General features: G+C 42.6%; 1 protein-coding gene across 2 annotated transcripts; it reads left to right on the top strand.

Moving 5' to 3' along the window:
- The first annotated feature begins 1,305 nt into the window (after nt 1-1,305).
- LOC131238076 (cysteine-rich receptor-like protein kinase 44) lies at nt 1,306-22,619 on the top strand. Of its 2 annotated transcripts, none has more exons than XM_058236175.1 (7): nt 1,306-2,127; nt 4,364-4,492; nt 20,069-20,250; nt 20,352-20,562; nt 21,097-21,334; nt 21,597-21,747; nt 22,095-22,619. In XM_058236175.1, the coding sequence occupies exons 1-7, from the start codon at nt 1,359-1,361 to the stop codon at nt 22,401-22,403; spliced, it is 1,989 nt and encodes a 662-aa protein (XP_058092158.1). In that variant the 5' UTR covers nt 1,306-1,358; the 3' UTR covers nt 22,404-22,619. The 2 variants fall into 2 exon arrangements, with proteins under 2 accessions (XP_058092158.1, XP_058092159.1); XM_058236176.1 differs by having other exon boundaries at nt 1,306-2,131; nt 4,368-4,492.
- Nucleotides 22,620-23,243: the final 624 nt, after the last annotated feature.

The raw sequence follows: 23,243 nt of genomic DNA, 5'->3' as shown, positions 1-23,243 counted from the left end.
TGGTGATGTCAGTTTAGTAGTGAGTCTCGCAACTCAACCTATCGATATCCAATCCGCGCCCCAGTAGCTAATCCGCGTCCATATCTAGGACAGAAACGGGCTGGCTGCTCCCATTGCTACCAGCCCTGTGGCTGGTGGTTGATGCTCTATGGGCCCCACTATGATGTATGTGTTTCATCCATTCCGTTCATCCATTTTTATAGATTATTTTAGAGTTTTATACCAAAAATGAGAGGGATATAAATCTCAAGTGGACCACACCACAGGAAAACAATGGTGATTGGATATCCACCATTAAAATCCTCCTTAGGCCCACTGTTCTGTTTATTTGACATCCAATCTGTTGATTAGGTCATAAAGGACCAGATTAAGGTTGAACAATGGAGTGATTTGATCCATCCACCTTGTTGGCCAGCTCGCCATGGGCCCAAAAAGTCTTGACTTGGGTAGTATTCACTTCTAAGAAGCATCACAGTGAGCCTGAAAAGTTTCTACAGTCACCATTATTTTCTATTTTCTGGCCCACACGAGCATCGGAACAGGCTGATATTTGGGCCCTGCCCCTAAAATGACATGACAAAAAGGATGGGCGGCATGGATTATACACATATAAATGTGGGCCCATATGGGTCGTTGTTTTCATGGGTCGTAATTGTCATGTTATAAGGGTCATGGTTGTCATGTTGCATGGATCGTGATATCCATGTGTTCACTTCCTCTTCCACCAAACTATTAGTACCATAGCTTAAGGCTCACAACGGGGTGATCCGATCCATCCACCTTGTCAACCAGCTCGCCGTGGGCCCAAAAAGTCTCGACATGGGCAAGGTACACTTCTAACAAGCATCACGGTGAGCCTGGAAAGTTTCAACAGTCACCATTATTTTTTATTACATAGGACACACGAGCATTGAATCGAGCTGATATTTGGGCCCTAGCCCTAAAATGACATGGCAAGAAGGATGGACAACTTCGATGAAACACATACATGGTTGTGGGGCCCATAGACCACCGAGCACCAGCCATTGGCTGGTGGCAGGGGGAGTAGCCAATCTGTCACTTTCTTTTGAAAAAGAAGACAACTTCTTATTTACTCCAGGACCGTACGACTTCTGAACCAAGGATAGGGGCATTTTCGTCTGAAACATTATCCAGAAGTTGTCAGAAGGCTACTCTTGGGATATCTGAAATGTAGTACCACCCAAGGTAATTTGACCAAATGCCGAGGTCAGTACGGTCAAATTCCCAAGTTAAAATCAACCAACCGCAACCCTCGTCAGAAACCAACCCTTCTCATCACTCTTCAAAAGCCCCATGACCATTCTCTCAGCTGTAGTTCCACCTCAGAAGCCCGACGGATGTTGATCCCAATCCTCCTATCAAGACCCTTTGAATTTCTCCTCCTTTCGACCCTTCTACACTTCATCTTCCATCTCCCTACTAGCACTGCATATCCTATCAGAACCTTCTGTGCAAACACAGCCAATTACGCTGCTGATAGCACATTTAGGACTAACCTCAATCTCCTCCTCTCTTCTCTATCCTCCAATGCTTCTCTCACCGGCTTCGCCAATCGCACGATCGGTGAAAACCCAAACCGAATTTACGGCCTTGCACAATGTAGAGGCGACATTAAACCCGACAAATGCCTTGATTGCCTTAACACCGCACACCAAGAAATCATCTCAATGTGCTCCAATAGGACTGCAATCATATGGTATGATACGTGTCTCTTGCGCTACTCCAACAAAGGAATCTCGTCGTTGTCTGATAATAAACCACTGTATTACGTGTTGAATACGCAAAATGTATTCCACCCAGGTCGGTTTAATCTGATTTTGGGCCAGATGATGCATGGTCTTGCTTTGAAGGCGGCTTTAGACCAATCCATACGGATGTATGCTACCAATGAAACGAATTTCATTAACTTCGAAAAGTTATATGGGCTTGTGCAATGCACAAACGATTTGTCAAGGAGAGATTGCTATGTGTGCTTACAAGGTGCAATCTCTCGTATTCGGGAATGCTGTGATGGAAAACAAGGTGGGAGAGTTCTTGGACCAAGTTGCAATTTGAGGTTTGAGATGTACAAGTTCTACGACAACTTAACTAACACAACAACCATGGGTAAGTTTTCGGGTCTTCTCCCCTTGATTTTTCTTAGTCGTTCTGGCTAATCACAGCCGCTCATTTAATTTTTTGTGTTTCTTATATTGGAGTAATTATACGATCCTCGTCCCCTCAGATTTAGGCTTGTACAAGTGGGACCCATTTTTAAGGCCCCGTTTGTTTTACGAAATTAAAGATTTTTTTTTTTTTTTTTTTTTTTCAAGTGTCTGTGTTCTGGACTACCATAACGACGAACCATCACAGGCCTCATCTGCCTCTCTCCAAAATTTTGTTGGAAATAACCCAATCCTTATCCTATCGTCTGATGGTGGAAAACGCGGTATTTGGACAGTCATTTTTATCCCTTAAGCCAAACGAGATGCTGGTAGTAATCACTACGGTTATCTTTTTTTTTTTTTTCCCCCTTCACGGTTATCCTTGTAATCCAGGCAGGAAAGCGTAAAACAAACATGGCCTTACTGATCAAGACCATTGGTCCTTTTGTCCCCAGAGTATATGGGCTAGACAAGAAAAATCACCTCCATAATCTGGTCTGATCCTTCCAATTTATGATATATATGTAAATAAACGTTTTAGAATAGAAGCACAGGGAAAGGTCAAAGATTGGTTGCTGCGATCTTCTAATTTAGGAAATTTTTTAAATAGTCTGTGAAGGAGTGCTTGTAGTAAGTGAAAACCAAAAAAAAAGAAAAAAAGAAAAAAAGAGTGATTGTAGTAAATGCATACAATATACAATATACAGTATTATATACTTTAAGACTAAATTGCAAAATATTGCATTAAATTGTGCATCAGTTATGGAGACAGATGGAAAATAAGATTTTATATATATATATATATATATATATATATATATATATATATATATATATATATATAAGGAAAAGGTACTATGCGCTCGACCTCACGAGTCCGTCCCATGAGGTCGAGCTGTGTGGGCCGCCGTGATGCTTGTCAAACATCTACCCCATCAGTCAGATGCACCATTCCATGATGAGCCTAGGGCTTAAAAATCAAGTCAATCCGTGAATTTTATGGGCCACACCACATACAAAAGTTGAGAGGGGTTACCCTCCATTAAACATTCATAATCATTTGTTCGGCCCGCTGAGAACTGCTTCACAAATCTAGACCATCCATTATATGTGTCCCACTTGGATGAGGGGTCAGACCAAGTTTCAGATGCATCCATATTTTAGGTGGGTCCCACCAAGTGCTTTTATATGTTTTAGCCATGTCTTCACATGATTTTAGATGGTATGGCCCATCTGAGTTACCTATATGGCTGATTTTTGGGATATCCCATAATTTAAAGAGGACCCATCAAATGCACTGTGTTGATGTTCGACATACATCATGATGGGGCCCACACAGCTCAACCTCATGTGAAGTTCCTATGAGCTCAACCCCATAGAACCATTTCCTATATATATATATATATATATATATATATATATATATATATATATATATATCTGGGAAAGGGTACTATGCGCTCGACCTCACGATAAGGCTCCCGTGAGGTCGAGCTGTGTGGCCCCACTGTGATGCGTGTCGACCATCAACACCGTGCATTTGATGGGTCCCCTCTAAATTATGGGATATCCCAAAAATCAGCCGTATACATAACTCAGGTGGGTCATACCATCTAAAATCATGTGAAGACACCATTAAAACATATAAAGCACTTGGTGAGGCCCACCTGAGTTTTGAATGCTGCTGAAACTTGGTCTGAACCCTCCTCCAAGTAGGACACACGTAATGGATGGGCTGGATTTGCAAACCACATCTCGGTGGACCCAAAAAATGATTATGAAGGTTTTAATGGTGCACGGCCCCTCCCCACTTCTGTATGTGGTGTGGCCGACACAAGTCACGGATTGACTTGACTTTTGAGACCTAGGCCCACGATGGAATGGTGCATCTGACTGATGGGGTAGATGTTCAAAACGCATCACGGTGGGGCCCACACAGCTTGACCTCATGGGACGGACCCGTGAGGTCGAGCGCATAGTACCTTTTCCATATATATATATATATGTGTGTGTGTGTGTGTGTGTGTGTGTGGGTGGGTGACGGTACCAAGGATGTATCCGTAGGTTTTTTTTTTTTTTAAGGTTGTATCCATAGGAAGTTTGTTTCAGTTTGTTTCTATTTTAATCTCTTATTGATATGTCTGTTGGTTCTAATGAAAAACTTTACCATGCATGAAGAGTATTTCTTGTTTGTGCAGGAAGCAAGCGAAACTCATCTCGTACGGTGGTTGATATTGTCGTTCCAATCGTTGTTCTTATTGCTGTGGTGCTTCTCCTTACCATCAGTGCTTGTTTGCTAACTAAGAAGAGAAAAAACTCATTGGCTGGTAATATCCTCAAGGCTGACTATTGGCTATGCTGGGGCTGACACTGACGAAATTTCAAAATTTTAAATCATAGTTCAAAACCCCGAAAATTTAACTCAACTTGATGTTCAACCGGGTTAAGTTGACTTGAAAACTCAACCTGACTTGATTTGATATTTTATTATTATAAATTAATAATAATAGTAATGTTAATAGATATCACCAAGAGAAGAAGAAGAACAGGAGATCCGTATAAATAACATCAAACATAACTAAACAACAGCAAAATTAACAAAACTTAGTTAAGGAATTCCTCTGTGTTGGTGAGGCTGCGGGTTTTCAACCTTGTATCATTATATATATATATATATATATATATATATATATATAAGTGGGACACACACAATGAATGGGGTGGATTTGTGAACCACATCTCGGTGGGCCCAATAAGTGATTATGAATGTTTTAATGGGAGGGTAATCCCTCTCAACTATTGTATATGGTGTGGCCTGACCAAGTCATGGATTGAATTGATTTTTAAGCCTGTGACCCACCATGGAATGGTGCATCTGATTGATGGGGTAGATGTTTGACGTACATTACAGTGGGGTCAGTACTATATATATATATGCAGGTAACTCAGTTGGATTCATGTTGAGTCAACTGAGCCATCGAGTCAACTCAACGTGGCTTTCCGAGTCTAACCCAATACCGAGTTTCCAGGAGATCTGGCCAAGTTTTGAGTTGAATCAGTAGGTTTTAACTATGTTTTAAATAGACCAGGGGGTGATGAGTTAAAATTCCGGACAAGCCCAAATGTTGTGGCCCTAATTTTTGGCCATCATTCTTGCATATAACACCTTGGCCCACCCAAATCCCTTAGTGATTTTGTTGGGCCACACGATTGAAAATAGTGTACAGACAACATTCGTGTGCCAAACTGTTTCCCTTGACGCGCGTGAGCCCTTGAATAACAAATGGACGGGATCGGATTGCCTGTGACCTGCCCGGGCCTATGTCGGGCCTTAGAGATGTCCATCACAATTACACTTTATCCATCTGTTTTGAAAGACCACAGCAAGACATGACTTTAAAAATCACGCAGACCAGAAACTCACGTGCGCCATACCACACGAAATAGTGGGGACATAACGCCCGGCAGTATCCTGCCATCCTGACTGTAAATGGAAGCTTATTGGCTGGTGTACCACACACCAGTTATATAGCTGATGTATTGACGTCAGCAACTTCTGTGGTCCCATCATGAAGTATGTGTTTTATCCAAACCGTCCATCCATTTAGCGTGCTCATCTTAAGGCTTGAACCGAAAAATAAGATAGATCTAAAGTTAAAGTGGACCACACTGCAAAAAGCAGTGGGGGGATTGAACATCTACCATTGAAATCCTTCTGGAATCACAGAAGTTTCGGATCAATATGAAATTTGTTTTTCCTATTCATCCAGGTATTTGTGACCTTATGAACAGATTAGATGGAAAATAAACGTTATCGTGGGCCCTGCGAATTTTTTAACAGTCAAAATCATTACCTCGCTGCTATTTTTGGTGTGGTCCATTTGAGTTTTGAATATGATTTATTTTTTAAATAGTGCTCTATAATGATATCGAAAATATGATGAATGGTGTAGATATAATAAATACATCATTGTACGGCCCATGTAACTTTGATCTCCTTTGAACCGTTCGTACAACTCGGAGCTCGAGGAGCGTCGGTGCTCGTCTTCGCACGACAGGTATCTACAGCAGATATATAGCTGGTGTGTGGTACACCAGCCAATCCGCTTCCGCCGTAAATAGGCAATTTCCGGTCTGGTGCATTGACCGGTGCAGGTGGACCCTACTTTGATGTGCACATGAACTTCATTCCGTCCATCAGTGCATCGTCCCATGTTAGGGCCAGGGATAAAATTTCACTCTTATCCATAATTCAATTGGGCCACACCAGGGAAACTGTTTTGAGGGTAAGTTTCCCCTGCACACTTTTTTCAATCATGTGGTCTACCAGAATCAAGGATGGTACTCATGTTTCACCATTAGGCCTAAAATTAGGTCACTCACCTGTTGGATGGATTGGATCTTGAAAATATATAACGGGGCCAACCTCAACTTGACAACCAAAGCTTACATGTAATTCATGTAATCCACGCGCGACCATGCCTTGGGCAGATCGTGCATGAGTCGGTCACTGTAAAGACATTGTGGGGCCTACTGTGATGTATGGTTATTTATCCATTCCATCCAACCGTTTCTCCAACTCCTTTTCGGCATGGGCCAAAAAAATTGAAGCATGTCCAAAACTTAAGTCGACCTCTAACAGAAAACAGTGGAGATAATGACATCCACGGTTGAAACCATCATGGGACTCATAGTGACGTTTATTTATCATCCAAGCTGTTCATAAGGTCACACAGACCTGGGTGAAGAGAAAACACAAATTTCAGCTTGATCCAATACTTCTGCGCGGCCCCCAAGAAGTCTTTAACTGTTGGCATTCAATTCCCACTATTTTCTGTGGTGTGGTTCGTTTGAGCTTGGGATATGCTTCAATTTTATACTTATGCCTTAAAACGATCTAGAGAAATGGATGGACAACATGGATAAAACACATACATTATGGTGGGCTCCACACAGTCTTCGCACCACAATTAAGTATGTGGCTTCCTCACTCCATAACTTACATGAATGCAAAAGCTTCCGCATAAAAAGGTTGTCCAGTAGGGTTGGGCCCACCATCATATAATTTCCAAATACACTCCAACCATTAAGTGATTGACCCAAGTTTAAGCTTAAGCCTAAAATTTATGTTCATCCATGGTTCAGGTTGATCACATGATTGGAAATGGTGTATTAGCACATAGCGAGTGCCCTACCGTTCGTGTTCGTCCTCCATGGATGCCACCGGGGGCCCTATTTGCAGGGCCCCCTCTAGATATGCTCATCTCCGAAGAAGCCATAGCAGAGGAAGATCAAGGAGGAGAAGATCCCCTGATCGCACAGAATCTGGGAAAAACGATAAACATAGCCTCTTCATCGGCAATCTGCCGTTCAACTGCTCCAATTTTGACCTCCTCGCCATATTCTCATGATACAGTAAGGTTATGGACACATATATTCCTGTTTTCCCCAACTCCATTAAACCTCGTGGCTATGCATTTGTGCATTTCCTGTATGAAGATGAGGCGAGAGCGGCTATGGGAGTCCTTGATGGCAAGAAAATAGATGGCAGAGTGGTCGTAGTGCGCAAGGCCAAGCCTAGGAGCACCATTCCGCTGAAGCCCCCTAAAGCGGACAAATTTCCTATCAGCAAACCATCTCACTGTGACGGCTCCTCCTTTGTCGACGTAGTCGCCAACAGGCATGGGGAAAAGCTCAAGGGCCCAGTCCCGACAGACTCGGCACCTTCAAGGGTCCCCGTCGCCCATCAAAGTGCTGGTGAATGCGAGGTTTTCACCACTGTGGCGGATAAAGGGGCTATTGGTTTGAAGCTTCAGCAACTCCGTTTGACTTAGAGCATCCAAGTTCAGGGCTTCGACCATTGATATCGCACGTCTATCTCAGGCATAATTCTTGATCGTCCTTAAAACCAAATCTGAGCTGTTCAACTCCATGGCTGACTCTGCATTGCAACAGTGTATGGGCCTTCAATCGATCCAACCGTGGTCATAGGACATAAACCCGAGCAGAGAGGGAATATGGATTCGTCTCTTCGGGATTCCAATGCATGCCTGGTTCGAGGCAGTAATTATTAATCTTTCCAACTACTTCGGGAGGGTGATTCAGATTGACGCCGGTAGTAGATATGGGCTTTTTCAGGTATATGCTTGGGTCAAAATCCTACCTCGGCCGGGGACAGATTTGAAATGTGTGCTGAAACTAGTTGTGGAGGGTAAGATCTTCCCAGTTTATGCAGAATCGGAGAGTTTTATTCCCCTCAGCCCCTCTATGTAGAACAAAACCCAGGGAAACCAAGATTCGACTAAGGACTGAGTGGTGAAGACGTTCCATTCGAATCTCATATCAGACTCAGATCGACCTCCCTCATTCTATCAGTCATCTATTTGTCACAATGAGGCTGTGGTGCCGCTCGCACCAACTCCACCTCTTCAGCTCCCAGGGCTTGCTCCCTCCAACAAGGCCTCCCAGTACTACTCCCCCACCCCTTCTTTAACAGCTTCTCTACCCATCTGTCTAGACCAGAGGGAGGCCAAGCTTGGTAGCTCTCTGATTTTTGGGAGTGCCAAGGGAACACCGGCGAGCTGCATTGCGACATCAGAGCAGTCTCTCCTCAATGCCAGAATACCAACTCCTGGGCTGCCTCAGACGAATTCAATGACTTCTGAACAGGGGCAAATCCAAAATGAATCTGCCTATAGGAGAATTGCGTCGCTAACTGGCCCTCCCTCCTGCCCTCTAAGGGTGAGTGCTAGGCATGGGTACAGGGGAAGCTTCTTCCCTGTCCATCTCACCTCTTGCCATTGTAGTATCAAGTCTGAAGGGGGTTCTCCAGCACATACTTCCGTGCTCTCCGACGAGCTAGGCCAATCTTCCTCAGGCTCTTCCATCTCATCCTTTGTTCCAAATTTCATGGATGTTGGGCTGTCCAGTGTTAGGGAAAAGGTCGTTTCGCGCCTCCCTGAGATATTTTTGGGTCTGGAGGTTGACCTTTCACCTGTTTTCGAGAAGGTAGCTCCAACTTCGAGTCCTTTAGGATCATCGGGAGTTGCCCTTAGTCCAGTGAATGCAGTTGTTGCCTCTCAGGAACTACTTCCTCTTCAGCCAGACAAAGGCACCATTCAGACGGCCTGTCCTGCTCACATCACATTGGTAGTTTGGCAATCACAGGAAGCTGATCCCCAGACAACCACAAGCAAGAAAATGAGGTTGTCAGGAAATCATGGAAGGGCCCTCTTCTTGGTCCCTCGGGTGACTGGAAACACAGACTTAGGAAGTCCAGAAAGAAGATCGCGAAGGCAAGAAAGTTTGCTTATGGATAGTGTCCTTATTTGGAATGCCCGTGGAGTGGGAAACCACCCCACCATAGCCAAGTTCTAGGCACAATCTGTTGATCCTTGCGATTCTTGAACCGATGATCAGGGAGGAGAGGAGAGTGGCCATTGGGCTTAAGTTGGGTTTTCATTCTTCCATCTCTAATGGGGATGTAGGTGGGAAGATTTGGGTGTTCTACAACTCTCCAACTCTGATTTCTATCGCTGCAGCTTCTAACCAAATATTAACGTTGTCTGTTAGCTCTCATATTATGCAAGGCTAGTTCCAGCTATCGGTGATCTACGCCAAGTGTTTTAGAAGCCTCAGAAGGAACCTCTGGTTAGATTTGGCAAATATTGCTGGTTCTTCCTCAGGCCCACGGACCGTTAGAGGGGATTTCAATATGGTGGCCACCTCGTTGGAAAGAAGGAGTTCCAAGCCTTTTGATTATGCCAATGTTGCAGAATTTGCGGATGTCATCAATGCAGTCGAGTTGATTGACGCCAGCTTCTCTGGTAATAGATTCACGTGGTGCAATAACCAATCGAGGTCGTCTAGATCAGTCTGAGCCAGGTTAGACTGCGTGCTGTTTAACCGGGAGTGGGAGAACATCTTCCCACTCTTTAGAGTGGAGCATCTCACCCGCTCAACCTTCGACCATGCTCCTCTCCTCCTCCGCTTTCCGAACCAGCCAGTTAATCAGGTGGTGAAGCCATTCAAGTTCCTTAGAATGTGGACTCCCCACGATGACTTTTTAAACATTGTCAGGTTCGTTTGGAACTCAGTCAGCTCCCCTCAGCCTATGCTCAACGTTTTATTTAAGCTTAAGAAGGTGAAGATGGCCCTGAAAGTTTGGAACAAAATAGTGTTCGGTGACATTTTTGATTAGGTTAAGCAGGCTGAGCGTCTGCTGAAAGAGGCTGATCAACAGTTACACGCAATCCCCCTTGGTTCATCTCCTGATAATCTTTAGCAGGAATTTCTAGTAGCCAAGAGGAAGCTGGCTGGCTCAAAGCTAAGAGGGGAGATATTTTGGAAACAGAAAGCTAGGGTTAGTTAGCTCAAAAGGGCGATAGGAATTCAAAATTCTTTCACGCCATCGCTCAAGGTAACATCCGTAAATCTGCCATCAAAGAGATCGTGCTAGATTTAGGCCAGATTGTATCGAATCAGCAGGCTATTCAAGCTGAAGCAATTAGGTACTTCCAAGAGGCGTTCATAGTGAGTCCAGCGGCTACCAATTTTATGGGTGATTCGATCCTTTCCTCCATTCCCAGGCTAGTTTCAGCAATCGACAATGTAACCTTAATGAGTCTTCCATCTCTCCAGGAGATAGAGCAGGCGGTGCGCTCCCTTCCTCTCAATGGAGCGGCTAGCCCTGACGGTTTCTCAGGTACGTTCTATATCTCCTACTGGGATATCATTAGTGCCGATATTCATATGGCAGCTGAGAACCTCTTTCGGGGAGGGGATATCTCTAGAGCATTCACTACATTAGATATCTACCTTATCCCCAAAGTCCCTAACTCGAAGAAGCTCTCAGACTTCATGCTGATTAGCCTGTGTAACTGCATATACAAAATTTTCTCCAAGATTATATCTGCAAGGTTGAGCTGTCTTCTGCCTAAGTTAATTTCTACAGAGCAAGGGGCCTTTATTAAGGGTCGGAACATAGCCGAAAGTGCTGCGATGGCACAGGAATCCTTCAGAGAAATCAACCGAAATTGTCATGGTAGGAATGTGCTGATTAAGCTTGACATGGAGAAGGCATACAACAGAGTTGATTCGGTGTTCCTCAAGCAGGTTTTGTCCTCGTTAGGTTTCGGTGCCTCCTGGATTGAGCTAGCATAAAAGTGCTAGAACAATTGTTGGTTCTCAATTTTGATAAACGGCGCGGCGGCTAGTTTCTTTCAGTCTTCCAGGGGATTATGCCAAGGCGACCCATTACCTCCTAGTCTGTTCATTCTAGCGGTGGACATGTTGAGTAGGGGGATCCATCGTTTGTTGGACAGTGGGCAGTGCTCTTCATTCAAACTTGGCCAAGGCTGCACGAGGATCTCCCACTTGCTTTACGCTGACGATACCATTTTATTCCTAAACGGTGGTGCAAGTTCCCTTCTAGCAATGAATCGTTTTCTCGCATCCTATCAGCAAGTCTTGGGTCAAAAGATTAATAAGAGTAAATCGTCCTTCTTCTTCTCGGTCAAGATCCCAACCGCCAAGGTTAGGGCCATTGAATGGTTGTTGGGTATATCGCGTTCGGTGTCCTATCCTGTATATCTAGGGGTCCCGTTAATCGTGTAGAGAGTCAGATGTGCTCCTTTTAAGCCGCTGGTGGAGAAAGTTGAGGGTCGAATCACTAGTTGGAAAGCGAGATGCCTTTCCCAGGCTGGGAGACGAGTCCTAGTTCAACATGCCTTGGGAAGCATTCCCATCCATGACATGGCGGCTTCAGTGGTTCCTAAGTCGATCCTGAAAGATCTAGATAAGAAGTTTGCTGAGTTTTTCTGGGGCTAAGTTGATGGAAAGTGCAAATTTCACTGGAAGCATTGGGATGATCTCTCCAGGCCTAAGGAAGAAGGTAGGGTCAGCTTCCAGAAGTTGAAAGAAGTGGTGAAGGCCCTCCGCCTTAAGATGGCTTGGGCAGTCAAATTTGGGCCCATGTCTAGTCTGTGGTGTTCAGCCATGAGAGCCAAATATGACACCAGTTTGTCCAACGTCCCTGCAGTGTCTAACTCGTATGCCGCTTCCCCTTTGTGGAAGTCGATCCATGGCCTGTTTCCCCTCCTTTCCCATACAACCCAATCTTCAGTGGGCTTAGGGACAGCCAGCTTATGGTTTGACAACTAGATGAGCCTTAGCCCGCTCGCCAACTTGACCACGCGGCCTATTACCCCTCCTTTCCCATACAGCCTAATCTTCAGTGGGCTTAGGGACAGCCAGCTTATGGTTTGACAACTGGATGGGCCTCGACCTGCTCGCCAACCTGACCACATGGCCTATTACCCCGGATTTGGTAGATTTGCGAATCAACAGCTTTCTCAGTCGGGACGGTCCTCTCCCTCCATCCATCATTTTCAACTTCCTGCCGTAACGGATTATATATATGATTTTTTTGGGTGGATTCTGCATTGCAGATGTTCCAGCCACCCCTTTCTGGCCGCTAGAGCCTTCCAGAAAGTTCTCGGTTAAATCAACGTGGCCCATAGCCAGAGATCGTGGGCCGCCTGTTGGGTGGGCCAAATGGGTCTGGCACCATAATCTGTCCCCCAAGATTTCCCTATTCGTCTGGAGGTTGCTTTATGACACAGTGCCAGTGGATGAGCGGATCATGGGCAAAGGCGTTCAGCTTGCATCAATGTGTTCATGCTGGCACTCTGACTAGAACTCCAGGCCAACGATGAAATCCTTGCTGCATGTCTTCCTGTCCAGCGAGCTGGCGTCCAGAGTGTGGAGTGTCTTCTCGTCTATCTCCGAGTTGTAGGTTTCGTCATCCTCATCTCTTCTTTGGTATGTGTTGAAATAGTGGCTCTTATCCCCCTCCTCACACATCCACATCCTTCACGGCCTTTCTCCATGTATAATCTTATGGGAATTGTGGCGGGCCAACAATGAGGCCAAATTTGAGGGTGTTCAACCGGGTGCTACCTTGGTGATTGCTAAGATTAAGTGGTGGCTGTAGATGCGGGTCTGCTCGGTTAGCGGCTTCTCCTACCATCTCCTCCTTTGGTTTAGAAGGCTTGGCTTTCAAGTTCCCTTATTGCCCTCCTTCATGCTCCAAATCGTCAAGTGGGCTAGGCCTACCCGAGGTTTCATCAAGTTGAATGTTTATGGTTCTGCCTTGGGCAACCCGGGTAAATCAGGTGGAGGGGGCATCTGCATGTGAGAAGATGGGGAGTTCTATTTCGCTTTCTCGGTGGGCTATGATATCAGGTCTAACTCTAAAGACGAACTAAGGGCTGTCTACAATGGCATTTTGATATGCCTTGAGTCCGGTTTTAACATGATTCAGATTGAATCTGACTCGAGGCTAGTGGTGGCCCTCCTTAACAGCTCATTGGATCCTACTTGGAGGTGGGTTCACTGGATCAGGAGTATCAATAGGCTGAGGGCTGGTGAGTCCTTCTCGTGTAGCCACATTCTCAGGGCAAGGAATAGTCCAGCGGACAGGATGGCCCGGTTGGGATCCTCACTCTAGCATTCCTTTGTGACATGGGAGGTTGCAACATTCCTTTGTGCATGGGAGGTTGCAGCCCAAGTTTATAGTTACATTCCTTTGTGACATGGGAGGTTTCCCTCGAATCAGAGGCTTGATTTTTCTAGACAAAGTGTGCCTCGGGGCTATCTGGGCCCCTTCTAGAGCTGGGCCAGGCCCAAGTTTATAGTTGTTTTGTTTCCTACTTTTACAATAGGCCGTAGCTAGGGTGTCTTTTTGTTCGCCTGGCCCGGGCCCGAATGAGCTGTAAAGGTCCCTCCGTGGAATATATATATATAATTTTTTGGTTTTAGAAAAAATAATAATAATAATAATAAAGTGGCACCCTCCAAATTGTTTCCCTTTGTATGGCCGTCTGCCTAGAAGATGGGGCTGATATTTGATACCTAAGCCTAATATGGAGTGACACACATGAAGATCGGGGTGGATACCACATAAGTATTGTGGTGGGCCAACTTGAGATACGCACTACTTCAGACCACAATTAAGGTCTCCAGCTATCTAGTTCGCTAGAGATCACCACTCTCTCTCTCTCTCTCTCTCTCTCTCTCTCTCTCTCTCTCTCTCTCTCGCTATACATTCTTATCATAGCGTTGTAATTAGATTTCCTATTTGCACTATGAAAGTGTAAAAGTCACATGTATGATCTTATCCATCCATTCATATAGTCCCTGACCATGAATGCCCTTAATTGATGAGCACCTAAACTTAGGCCGACTTAAAACTAATGTCCAAAGAATTAATATGTATTTGAAGGCAATTAGGTTCCAGTTATTGTCCGAGTGGTAGACTTTAATGAGTTTCAACACGAGGTCTTGGGTTCTAAACCCATAGGTGGTCAAATCCCACTACGGCGTGCGTGGGTGTGTTGCAGATGCGTGTGTAAAAGAAAAAAATTTTAAAAACTAAATGAAAGAAATCGTTCTGGGTATCAGTCCTAATGGGTACTTGAACACAACTAAATTTGCATCTTAAAAAAGAGACTCATGACTGAAAGGACCCAAACCCAGCAAGATCCGAACCCCAGTCAATCCAGATTTGGGTTCTCAAGGACCCAACCAAACCAACACATCAACAACCCTACAAATGATGAGCAGTTTAAATCACCAATTGGACTTCTTTTTTTAAAACTTTTTTTTTTTATAATAGCTTTCAATTGTTCATTCCTTATGAGTCGATAATTAAAGGGAGCCCCACAAGATGGACAGTATAAATTGCAGATTAGATCTTTTTATTCTATTAAGTGAGACCATGATTGAATGGTTCTATTAATTCTAGAAATACCAGTACGAAGAGACAAACTGTTGAGGTGTGGAGCCTCATCTGGACCATGCTGCTCGACCAGTCGAGAGTTTGCTCTACTCAAAGTCCAACGTGTGATGTTTTTCTTGGTCCGTGGTGCTCGACCAGTCGAGGACCTCTCTCGACTAGTCGAGGTTAGGCAAATTTTGTGCGGATTTGGTGCAGACTACATAAATTTGAGGCGGTTTTCGCAGAGGTGCGAAAGGAAGTTGCCTAAACTATAAATAGGGGTCCCTATGGCTATTTTAGGGTATTCTAAGGTGTATGTAAATGGTTTTTTCTATACATCTAAGGGGAAAAGGTTAGTATATTACTTGTAATTCCGTTTTATTCACAGTGGAAGTTTGCACCCGTGATTTTTTACCCTTGTTGGGGTTTTTTCACGCATATTTTGTCTTATGGTTTGTTTGGTATATTTTGATTCTACTTCTAGATTATATTTCTTCCTGTTTATCGTTTTGTGGTTGAGACCGGAGATTAGATCTCGGTTCACTAGCGTTGTTTGTGTGCTACGCAACAACTGGTATTAGAGCTATTGATTTAATTCAAGTGAGAGTGATGAAAGAAGTATGAAAGACTAGAATTGAGAAGTTTGATGGTTCAAACTTTTCCTTTTAAAAGTTGCAGATGGAGGATTATCTGTATTAGAAGGATATTTATATTCCTCTAGGAGGAAAAGAGAAGAAACCGGAGAAGATAACAGATGATGAATGGTCTTTATTGGATCAGAAGGCTTTAGGAACGATCCGACTCTCTTTGTCTAATAGCGTCGCCTTCAATATATCCAAGGTAAAGACCACAAAAGAATTAATGGAAGCCCTAGCTACGATGTATGAGAAACCCTCAGCATCCAAAAAGGTTCATCTTATGAAACAGCTATTCAACATGAAGATGTCAGATGGTGGGAGTATGGCTGAACATCTAAATGAGTTTAATATAGTCATGAGCCAATTAAAATTCGTTAGCATTATTTTTTAAGATGAGGTCAGCGCGTTATTGATCTTGTCTAATTTGCCAGACAATTGGAATGGTTTGGTGATTACTGTGAGCAATTATTCAGGGTCGATAAAGCTGAAATTCGATGATGTGGCCGGTCTAATTCTAAGCGAAGAATCTAGAATAAAGGCATTAGGAGTTTTAGAGGATTCAAGGAATGCTCTAAATGTTTAAGGAAAAGGAAGATCGCTAAACAAAGAAAACAATAAACGCGGACGTTTTAAGTAAGGAAGAAGTCCAAGAGACCGAAAGACCAAGACGAGTGTTGGCATTACGGGAAGAAGGGGCACATGGAACGTAATTGCATGGCGCTTAAGAAACAAGAAGGAAGCTCTCAAGGCAGGAAGGATTCAATGAATCTATCTGAAGAGAGTGACACAAATGCGTTGATCTTGTCTCTTGATGTGATGAATGAGTCTTGGGTCATAGAATCAAGTGCTTCATTTCACGCTACTTCGTGTAAGGAAGTTCTGCGTGATTATATTTCAGGTGACTTCGGGAGAGTCTACCTGGGTGATAATGAGCCATGCAATATTGTTGGAAAGGGAGATGTTCATATAAGTCAGAAAGACGAAACGGTTTTGAAATTGAAGGATGTCAGACATGTACCGAGTTTGAGACGGAATTTAATCTCAGTGAGGCAATTGACCAATACCGGATATGTGACGACATTCACTAGTGATTCCTAGAAAATCACAAAAGGTGCCTTGGTAGTTTCTTGATGCAAGAAGGAAGGTACTTTGTACGTGACTTCAGTATCATATAGTTCACTCGCAGTTGCATCAACTGGAGTGAATGGGCAATTATAGTATTAGAGGTTGGGACATATGAGTGAGAAATGAATGAAAGTATTATTGTCAAAAGGGAAGCTACTAGGGCTAAAGTCTATTGACATGGAATTCTGTGAGGACTGCGTATATAGCAAGTAGAAGAGAGTAAGCTTTAAGAAAATAGGACGCACTCTAAAGACACATCTATTGGAGCTTGTACACACTGACGTGTGGGGACTGACACAGGTATCATCTCTTGGTGGTTCACGTTATTTTGTTTCTTTTTATTGATGATGATAGTAGAAAACTGAGGTCTATTTCTTAAAGCACAAATATGATGTATTTAAGAAGTGAAAAATAATGGTAGAAAACGAGATATAAAAATAGTAAAATATCTCAGATCAGATAATGGGAAAAAATACTGTGATAAGAAGTTTGAGGAGTCTTGTGCAGCAAATGAAATCAAACATCAGAAAATGATTCCATGGACACCGCAGCAGAACGATGTGGCTGAGCGCATTAACAGGACTATCCTTAAGTGTGACAGGAACATGAGGTTACATGCAGGATTGTCTAAGACATTTTGGGCAGATGCTATAAATACTACCTCATATCTCATCAATAGAAGTCCCTCAACACCATTAGATGGTGGGCTACCAGAATAAACGTGGACTGGGAAAGAAGTGAACCTTGTACATCTTAAAGTATTTGGTTGCACACATATGTTCACATTGATGTAGAGCACAGAAACAAGCTGGATGCGAAGTTTAAGAAGAGCACATTTATAGGCTACGGGTAACATGATTTTGCCTACTATTTTTAGGATACAGAGAACAGAAAAATCATCAAAAGCAAAGACATAGTCTTCAATGAAAAAGTAATGCATAAAGACAATGTGTAACAAAATATGGCCGATAAGAAAGAATTCAAAGAGTTGGAAGAGTTACCGGACAAGGGTATTACAGTGCCACAGGATGAGCAAGCACAAGAGCATAATGAGGCAGAGCCGCAGACACCAGTTATGAGGAGTTCTACTTGGGAGATGTGACCCAAGGTCCAATACTCACCTCATTACATTATTTACTACTGATAGATAATGGTGAACCAAAGTATTTTGAAGAGGCATTACAATTAGATACACGGGTTAAGTGGAAGAAGGCCATGGATGATGAGGTGGACTTTCTAGAGTCAAATTATACGTGGGAGAGCTAGTCACTCTACCTAAGAGTAAGAAAGCTCTTTAAAACAAGTGTGTTTACAGACTGAAGGAGGAGCACGATGGTTCGAAATGGTACAAGGCTAGATTGGTTGTGAAAGGGTTCCAACAAAAGGCAGGTATCGACTTCATTGAAATATTTTTACTAGGGATGAAAATGTCTACGATTCGCATGATCATGAGTATAATGGTTACAGAGGACTTACATCTAAAACAGCTAGATGTTAAGATAGCCTTTCTACATGGGGACCTTGAAGAAGAGATATATATGCATCAGCCGACAGGATATGTAGTACCAAGAAAGGAGAACAAGGTGTGTAGACTGAAAAAGAGTTTATATAACCTAAAGCAGGCTCCGAGGCAATGGTACAAGTAGTTTGACAATTTCATGTGGGAAACGGTTTTAGGAGATGTCATGCAAACCACTGTTGCTATTTGAAGAAGTTTGATAAGTCGTACATCATCCTTCTTCTGTATGTTGATGATATGCTTGTGGCTAGATCAAGTATGAATGACATCTCAGATCTCAAAAGACAACTATCTAGAGAATTTTCTATGAAGGATTTAGGAGCTGCAAAACAAATCCTACGTATGAGGATAAAGCATGACAGGGAAAATAAGAAACTAGTTTTGTCATAGGCAAGGTATATATCCAAGGTACTTGATTGATTCAGTATATGAGGTGTTAAGCCAGTTAGTACTTCATTAACTAACCACTTCAAGCTTTCTAAGGAGCAAGGTGCGAAGATGCAGGAAGAACGGGACTACATGGCTAAAGTCTCATATGCGTCAGCTATTGGGAGTCTCATATATGCTACGGTGAGCACGAAGCCAGACATTGCTCAAGCAGTGAGAGTTGTTAGTAGGTTCATGAACAACTCCTGGAAGGAACGTTGGAAAGGTATGAAGTGGATCCTTCGATACCTAGTAGGTACTATGGAAGTAGGGTTGTGTTATGGAGGATCAAAAATCAAGCTACAAGGTTACGTAGATTTGAATTTGGCAGGAGATAATAGAAGAAGCACTATAGGGTATATCTTTACTTTGGGTAGTGCTGCAGTCAGTTAGGTCTCTTAGTTACAGAAGATAGTATCCATCAGCACAACGGAAGCAAAATATATTACAGCTACAGAAGCGTGTAAAGAGATGGTGTGGATGCAAGGTTTCATGGAAGAGTTGGAAAAAAACAAGCAGATTGCAAGCTGTACAGTGATAATCAGAGTGAAATACACTTGTCTAAGAATTTAGTCTTTCATTCAAGGACCAAATATATTGACATCAAATATCACTTCATACGTTCGTTACTGGAAGATGGATCGATTGCTCTAGAGAAGATTCATACAAGTGAAAATCCTGCGAATTTGCTGACCAAGGTAATCACACGGGAGAAGGTAAAGCTCTGTTCAGCTTTGATTAGTCTTCAAGCTTGAAGACGGGGAGGTGGTGCAATCTGGATGTAGAAGACGAAAGTTTATAGCGACGTGTTTCCAAGTGGGAGATTGTTGAGGTGTGAAGCCTCATCTGGACCATGCTACTCGACCAGTCGAGGGTTCGCTCGACTCAAAGTCTAGTGTGTGATATTTTTCTTGGTCCATGTTGCTCGACCAGTCGAGGCCTATACTCGACCAGTCAAGTGGCCCGCTCGACCAGTCGAGGACCTCTTTGAGGCAGTTTCGCAAGAGTGTGGAAGGAAAGTTGCCTAAACTATAAATAGGGGTCCCTGGCATATTCTAGGGTATTTTAAGGTGTATGCAAAGGGTTTTTTCTATACATCCAAGGAGAAAAAGTTAGTATATTGCTTGTAATTCCGTTTTATTCACACTGGAAGTTTGAACCCATGGTTTTTTACCCTTGTTGGAGTTTTTCCACGTATATTCTGTCTTGTGGTTTGTTTGGTATGTTTTGATTCTACTTCTAGATTATATTTCTTTCTGTTTATTATTTTGTGGGTGCGACCGGAGATTGGATCTCGGTTCACTAGCGTTGTTAGCATGCTGCGCAACACAAACGTTTCATAGTTCTTGTAAAAGAAAATTGATTAATATTTTCAAATGCAACTACGCATTAATTGATGGTTCACTACTCATTCCAGTGAAGAAGATAAAGGGAAATAGCCACGGAGCTTTATTGAGTGATTTGGGCCCCCCAAGTGGAAGAACTGATGCAGACAATTATGAATTGCCTTGGATCGATTTGTCATCTTTACAATTAGCCACTGATAACTTTTCAGAGGCCAAAAAGCTTGGAGAAGGTGGATTTGGCCCTGTTTACAAGGTAATAACATTTTTTAACCAAACTTGGAAGGTGTATCCTCTAAACAGCAGACCAATATCTAAGTTTTCTAATGAAGCCATTTTGTATGTAAATTATAATAGGGCATGTTACTGGATGGGAAGGAAATAGCGGTGAAAAGGCTTTCAAGAAGTTCAGGACAAGGTCTAGAGGAGTTCAAGAATGAAGTTGTATTGATTGCAAAACTTCAACATAGGAATCTCGTGAGACTCTTGTATTGCTGCATCGAAGGAGAAGAGAAACTGCTCATCTATGAATACATGCCCAACACCAGCCTTGATGTCTTTCTCTTTGGTTTAGTTTCCTCTCTCTCTCTCTCTCTCTCTCTCTCTCTCTCTCCCCTTGCTATCATGATAAATATATTTTCTCTCTTTAAGTTTGGCAATGGCAATGGTATAAAGTTATACCATTTTTATTACCAAATGTACAAAGAAAGGGTGGGGTGCAACTAGTGGCCACCAAATTATACATATGCAAATTTACATTGATATGGCCAACACCATGAAAGTGCTTGTGCATGGAGGAAATGAAACACGATGAATAGGATGCATTTGTAGGTACGTCTATATATTATCACAAGGGAAGAGAATCAGCACTTGCGGTTTCTTCTGTGTGTCAAGGAAAGCTTTCCTTCGACATGAAATTTTATATGGCTTCTTAGGTTGCTTTCATGTATTTATAAACTCATAAGATTTTGTCACTGAGTTTTTACGATCACGGAGAAATTTCTTTAGGGTAATCTTTGTAGGACACTTGAAATGAAAGCAATGCACCAAAGAGGCTTTAAGCATGTGCAAATACGTTCTGATTTTGTCTTCTTACCACCAGATCGGAACAAGTGTGCTCAACTCGACTGGGGAAAACGGCTTCACATCATTGGTGGAATTGCACGGGGCCTTCTCTATCTTCACGAGGACTCTCGTCTCAGAATCATACACAGAGACTTAAAAGCTAGCAATGTTCTGTTGGATCATGAAATGAATCCCAAAATTTCAGATTTTGGCATGGCCAGGATCTTTGGAGGAAACCAAAGCGAAGAAAGTACTAAAAGAATCGTCGGAACTTAGTAAGTCTAAAAAATTTTATTTTTTATTTTTTCTTTTTTCTTTTCTTTCTTGTTACAGGTAAGCAGAAATTCTTTTTGTCTTTTTAAGCATTTGTTGCTTGATCGTTAGATTGAAGTCATGTGCAAGATTTTTCCAGCAGCATTTTATATGGTACATAGATCATTAATAGTGGCATGCGTCTCTCTCTCTCTCTCTCTCTCTCTCTCTCTCTCAGTGTGTTAGCACTTCTAACACATGCAACGCTACTTCAATGGTATGCAGTGGATATATGGCACCTGAGTATGCAATGGTAGGATTATTTTCAGCAAAGTCTGATGTGTATAGCTTTGGCGTTCTACTGCTAGAGATTGTAAGTGGGAAAAGGAACACCAGTGTAGATTTGCCTGGAAATGCCCAGACCATCCTTACATATGTGAGTTTCCCTTTTCTTATATTCTAATCAAAGGTGGCAATGGGCCAAGTTAGAATGTGGGTGGTCCAGGCCATAGAAGGCCCATTTAGTAATAGTACATCAAAGCAAGCCCATGCTCTCAGGCCCAACTTACTCGCCTATAAGGTTGCACCGGCCAAGTAACCATCAGTTGCCAGGACACCGTGCTAAAAGGTTTCCAAACCTGGGGACATGCACAAGATGCTTGTTAGTCGGTCCTTAATTCAGGCTGGGCCCATTGCTACTCCAAAATTCTCTAATCTCTTCCGATAAAGGGATTTTAGCATTAAATCATTTTAATTAGGATTCCATAAAATGTAAAATTGCAGGCATGGAAACTGTGGTGTGAAGGAAAATGCTTGGAATTAATGGATCCATTGATCATAGAAACATGTCCTGCCAGCGAAGCTCTCAGATGCATTCATATCGGGCTATTGTGCGTTCAAGAAGATGCGGTGGATAGGCCCACCATGTCATCTGTAGTTCTCATGCTTGGAAGTGACTCGATGGCACTTTCCCAACCCACGCAGCCAGGATTTTTCATAAGGAAAGTTGTTGCTAATCCAAATGAACCATCAGTGGGTGCCACACCAGGTTCTGTCAACCAAGTAACCATCTCTAACATTGAACCCAGGTGACCATACTGATGGGATCAAACCACATGCTCTAGCTGGCTTGAAGAAGTTGAAGATTGTAATGCCTCTGTCATTGGTTCAATACAAATTATGGAACAAAATAGTAAGAAAAACACTGAAACATACGTTGTTTCTTTATACAATTATTGTCAAGGTTGTTGTCTTCTCATACAATAAATAAGAGTGTTTTAGAGATGCTTAGTAATTGAAGCAAAATCAAATTCTATAGGCTTAAAAATTAGTGGTGACCAAATATAGTTTTTGGCGTAAATCAATATTGTAGCATTTGAAGTTTGACCCGAAATATAGGCAATCGAGAAGATAAAAAAGGGGAAAAAAAAAAAAAACATATTCCACTTTTCTGCTTTGCAGGAAATCCTATGTCAACCATCAACTTAGGCGGCCATTAAAGCACTGGCCTAAAAATGTGACAGTAACTTAAAACTGACCCACAAATAAAATTCTTCAAACAAAAACTCATGGAAATCAAATGATTTGGGATCCACAAAATCAACAGTCCCAAATTAACCAATTCCTAGCTATAAATAATACAAATCATAAAACTAGAATGTAGACGTTCTTCAAAATTTCTTGTAATGTAGTTCTAAAAGTTAAATTTTCTACAAAATGCAAGAATCATATAGATATTGATTACCGGATATAGAAATTATGATGAAAAATAAATTGTGAATAATCAAACCATTCATTTAAATGATGATGGAACTAATAAACAAGCAAAACTCAACACAATTCAAGTATAACGCAGTTTTCTTTGCTACTTGCTAGATTGACACTGAGGACAACATATAACACATTAGAGAATATCATGTCTACTGTAAAAAT

The sequence above is a fragment of the Magnolia sinica genome, chromosome 1 (assembly GCF_029962835.1).
Source record: "Magnolia sinica isolate HGM2019 chromosome 1, MsV1, whole genome shotgun sequence".
Taxonomy (NCBI): domain Eukaryota; kingdom Viridiplantae; phylum Streptophyta; class Magnoliopsida; order Magnoliales; family Magnoliaceae; genus Magnolia; species Magnolia sinica.
This window is presented reverse-complemented; position numbering and strand designations above follow the sequence as displayed.

What these genes read in the sequence shown, in the direction of transcription:
- LOC131238076 (XM_058236175.1), top strand. Translation starts at nt 1,359, where the DNA reads ATGTTGATCCCAATCCTCCTATCAAGACCCTTTGAATTTCTCCTCCTT. An exon ending in GAGAAAAAACTCATTGGCTG is followed by an intron (nt 4,493 to 20,068) that starts GTAATATCCTCA and finishes TACTCATTCCAG; the next exon opens with TGAAGAAGATAAAGGGAAAT. An exon ending in AAAAGAATCGTCGGAACTTA is followed by an intron (nt 21,335 to 21,596) that starts GTAAGTCTAAAA and finishes AATGGTATGCAG; the next exon opens with TGGATATATGGCACCTGAGT.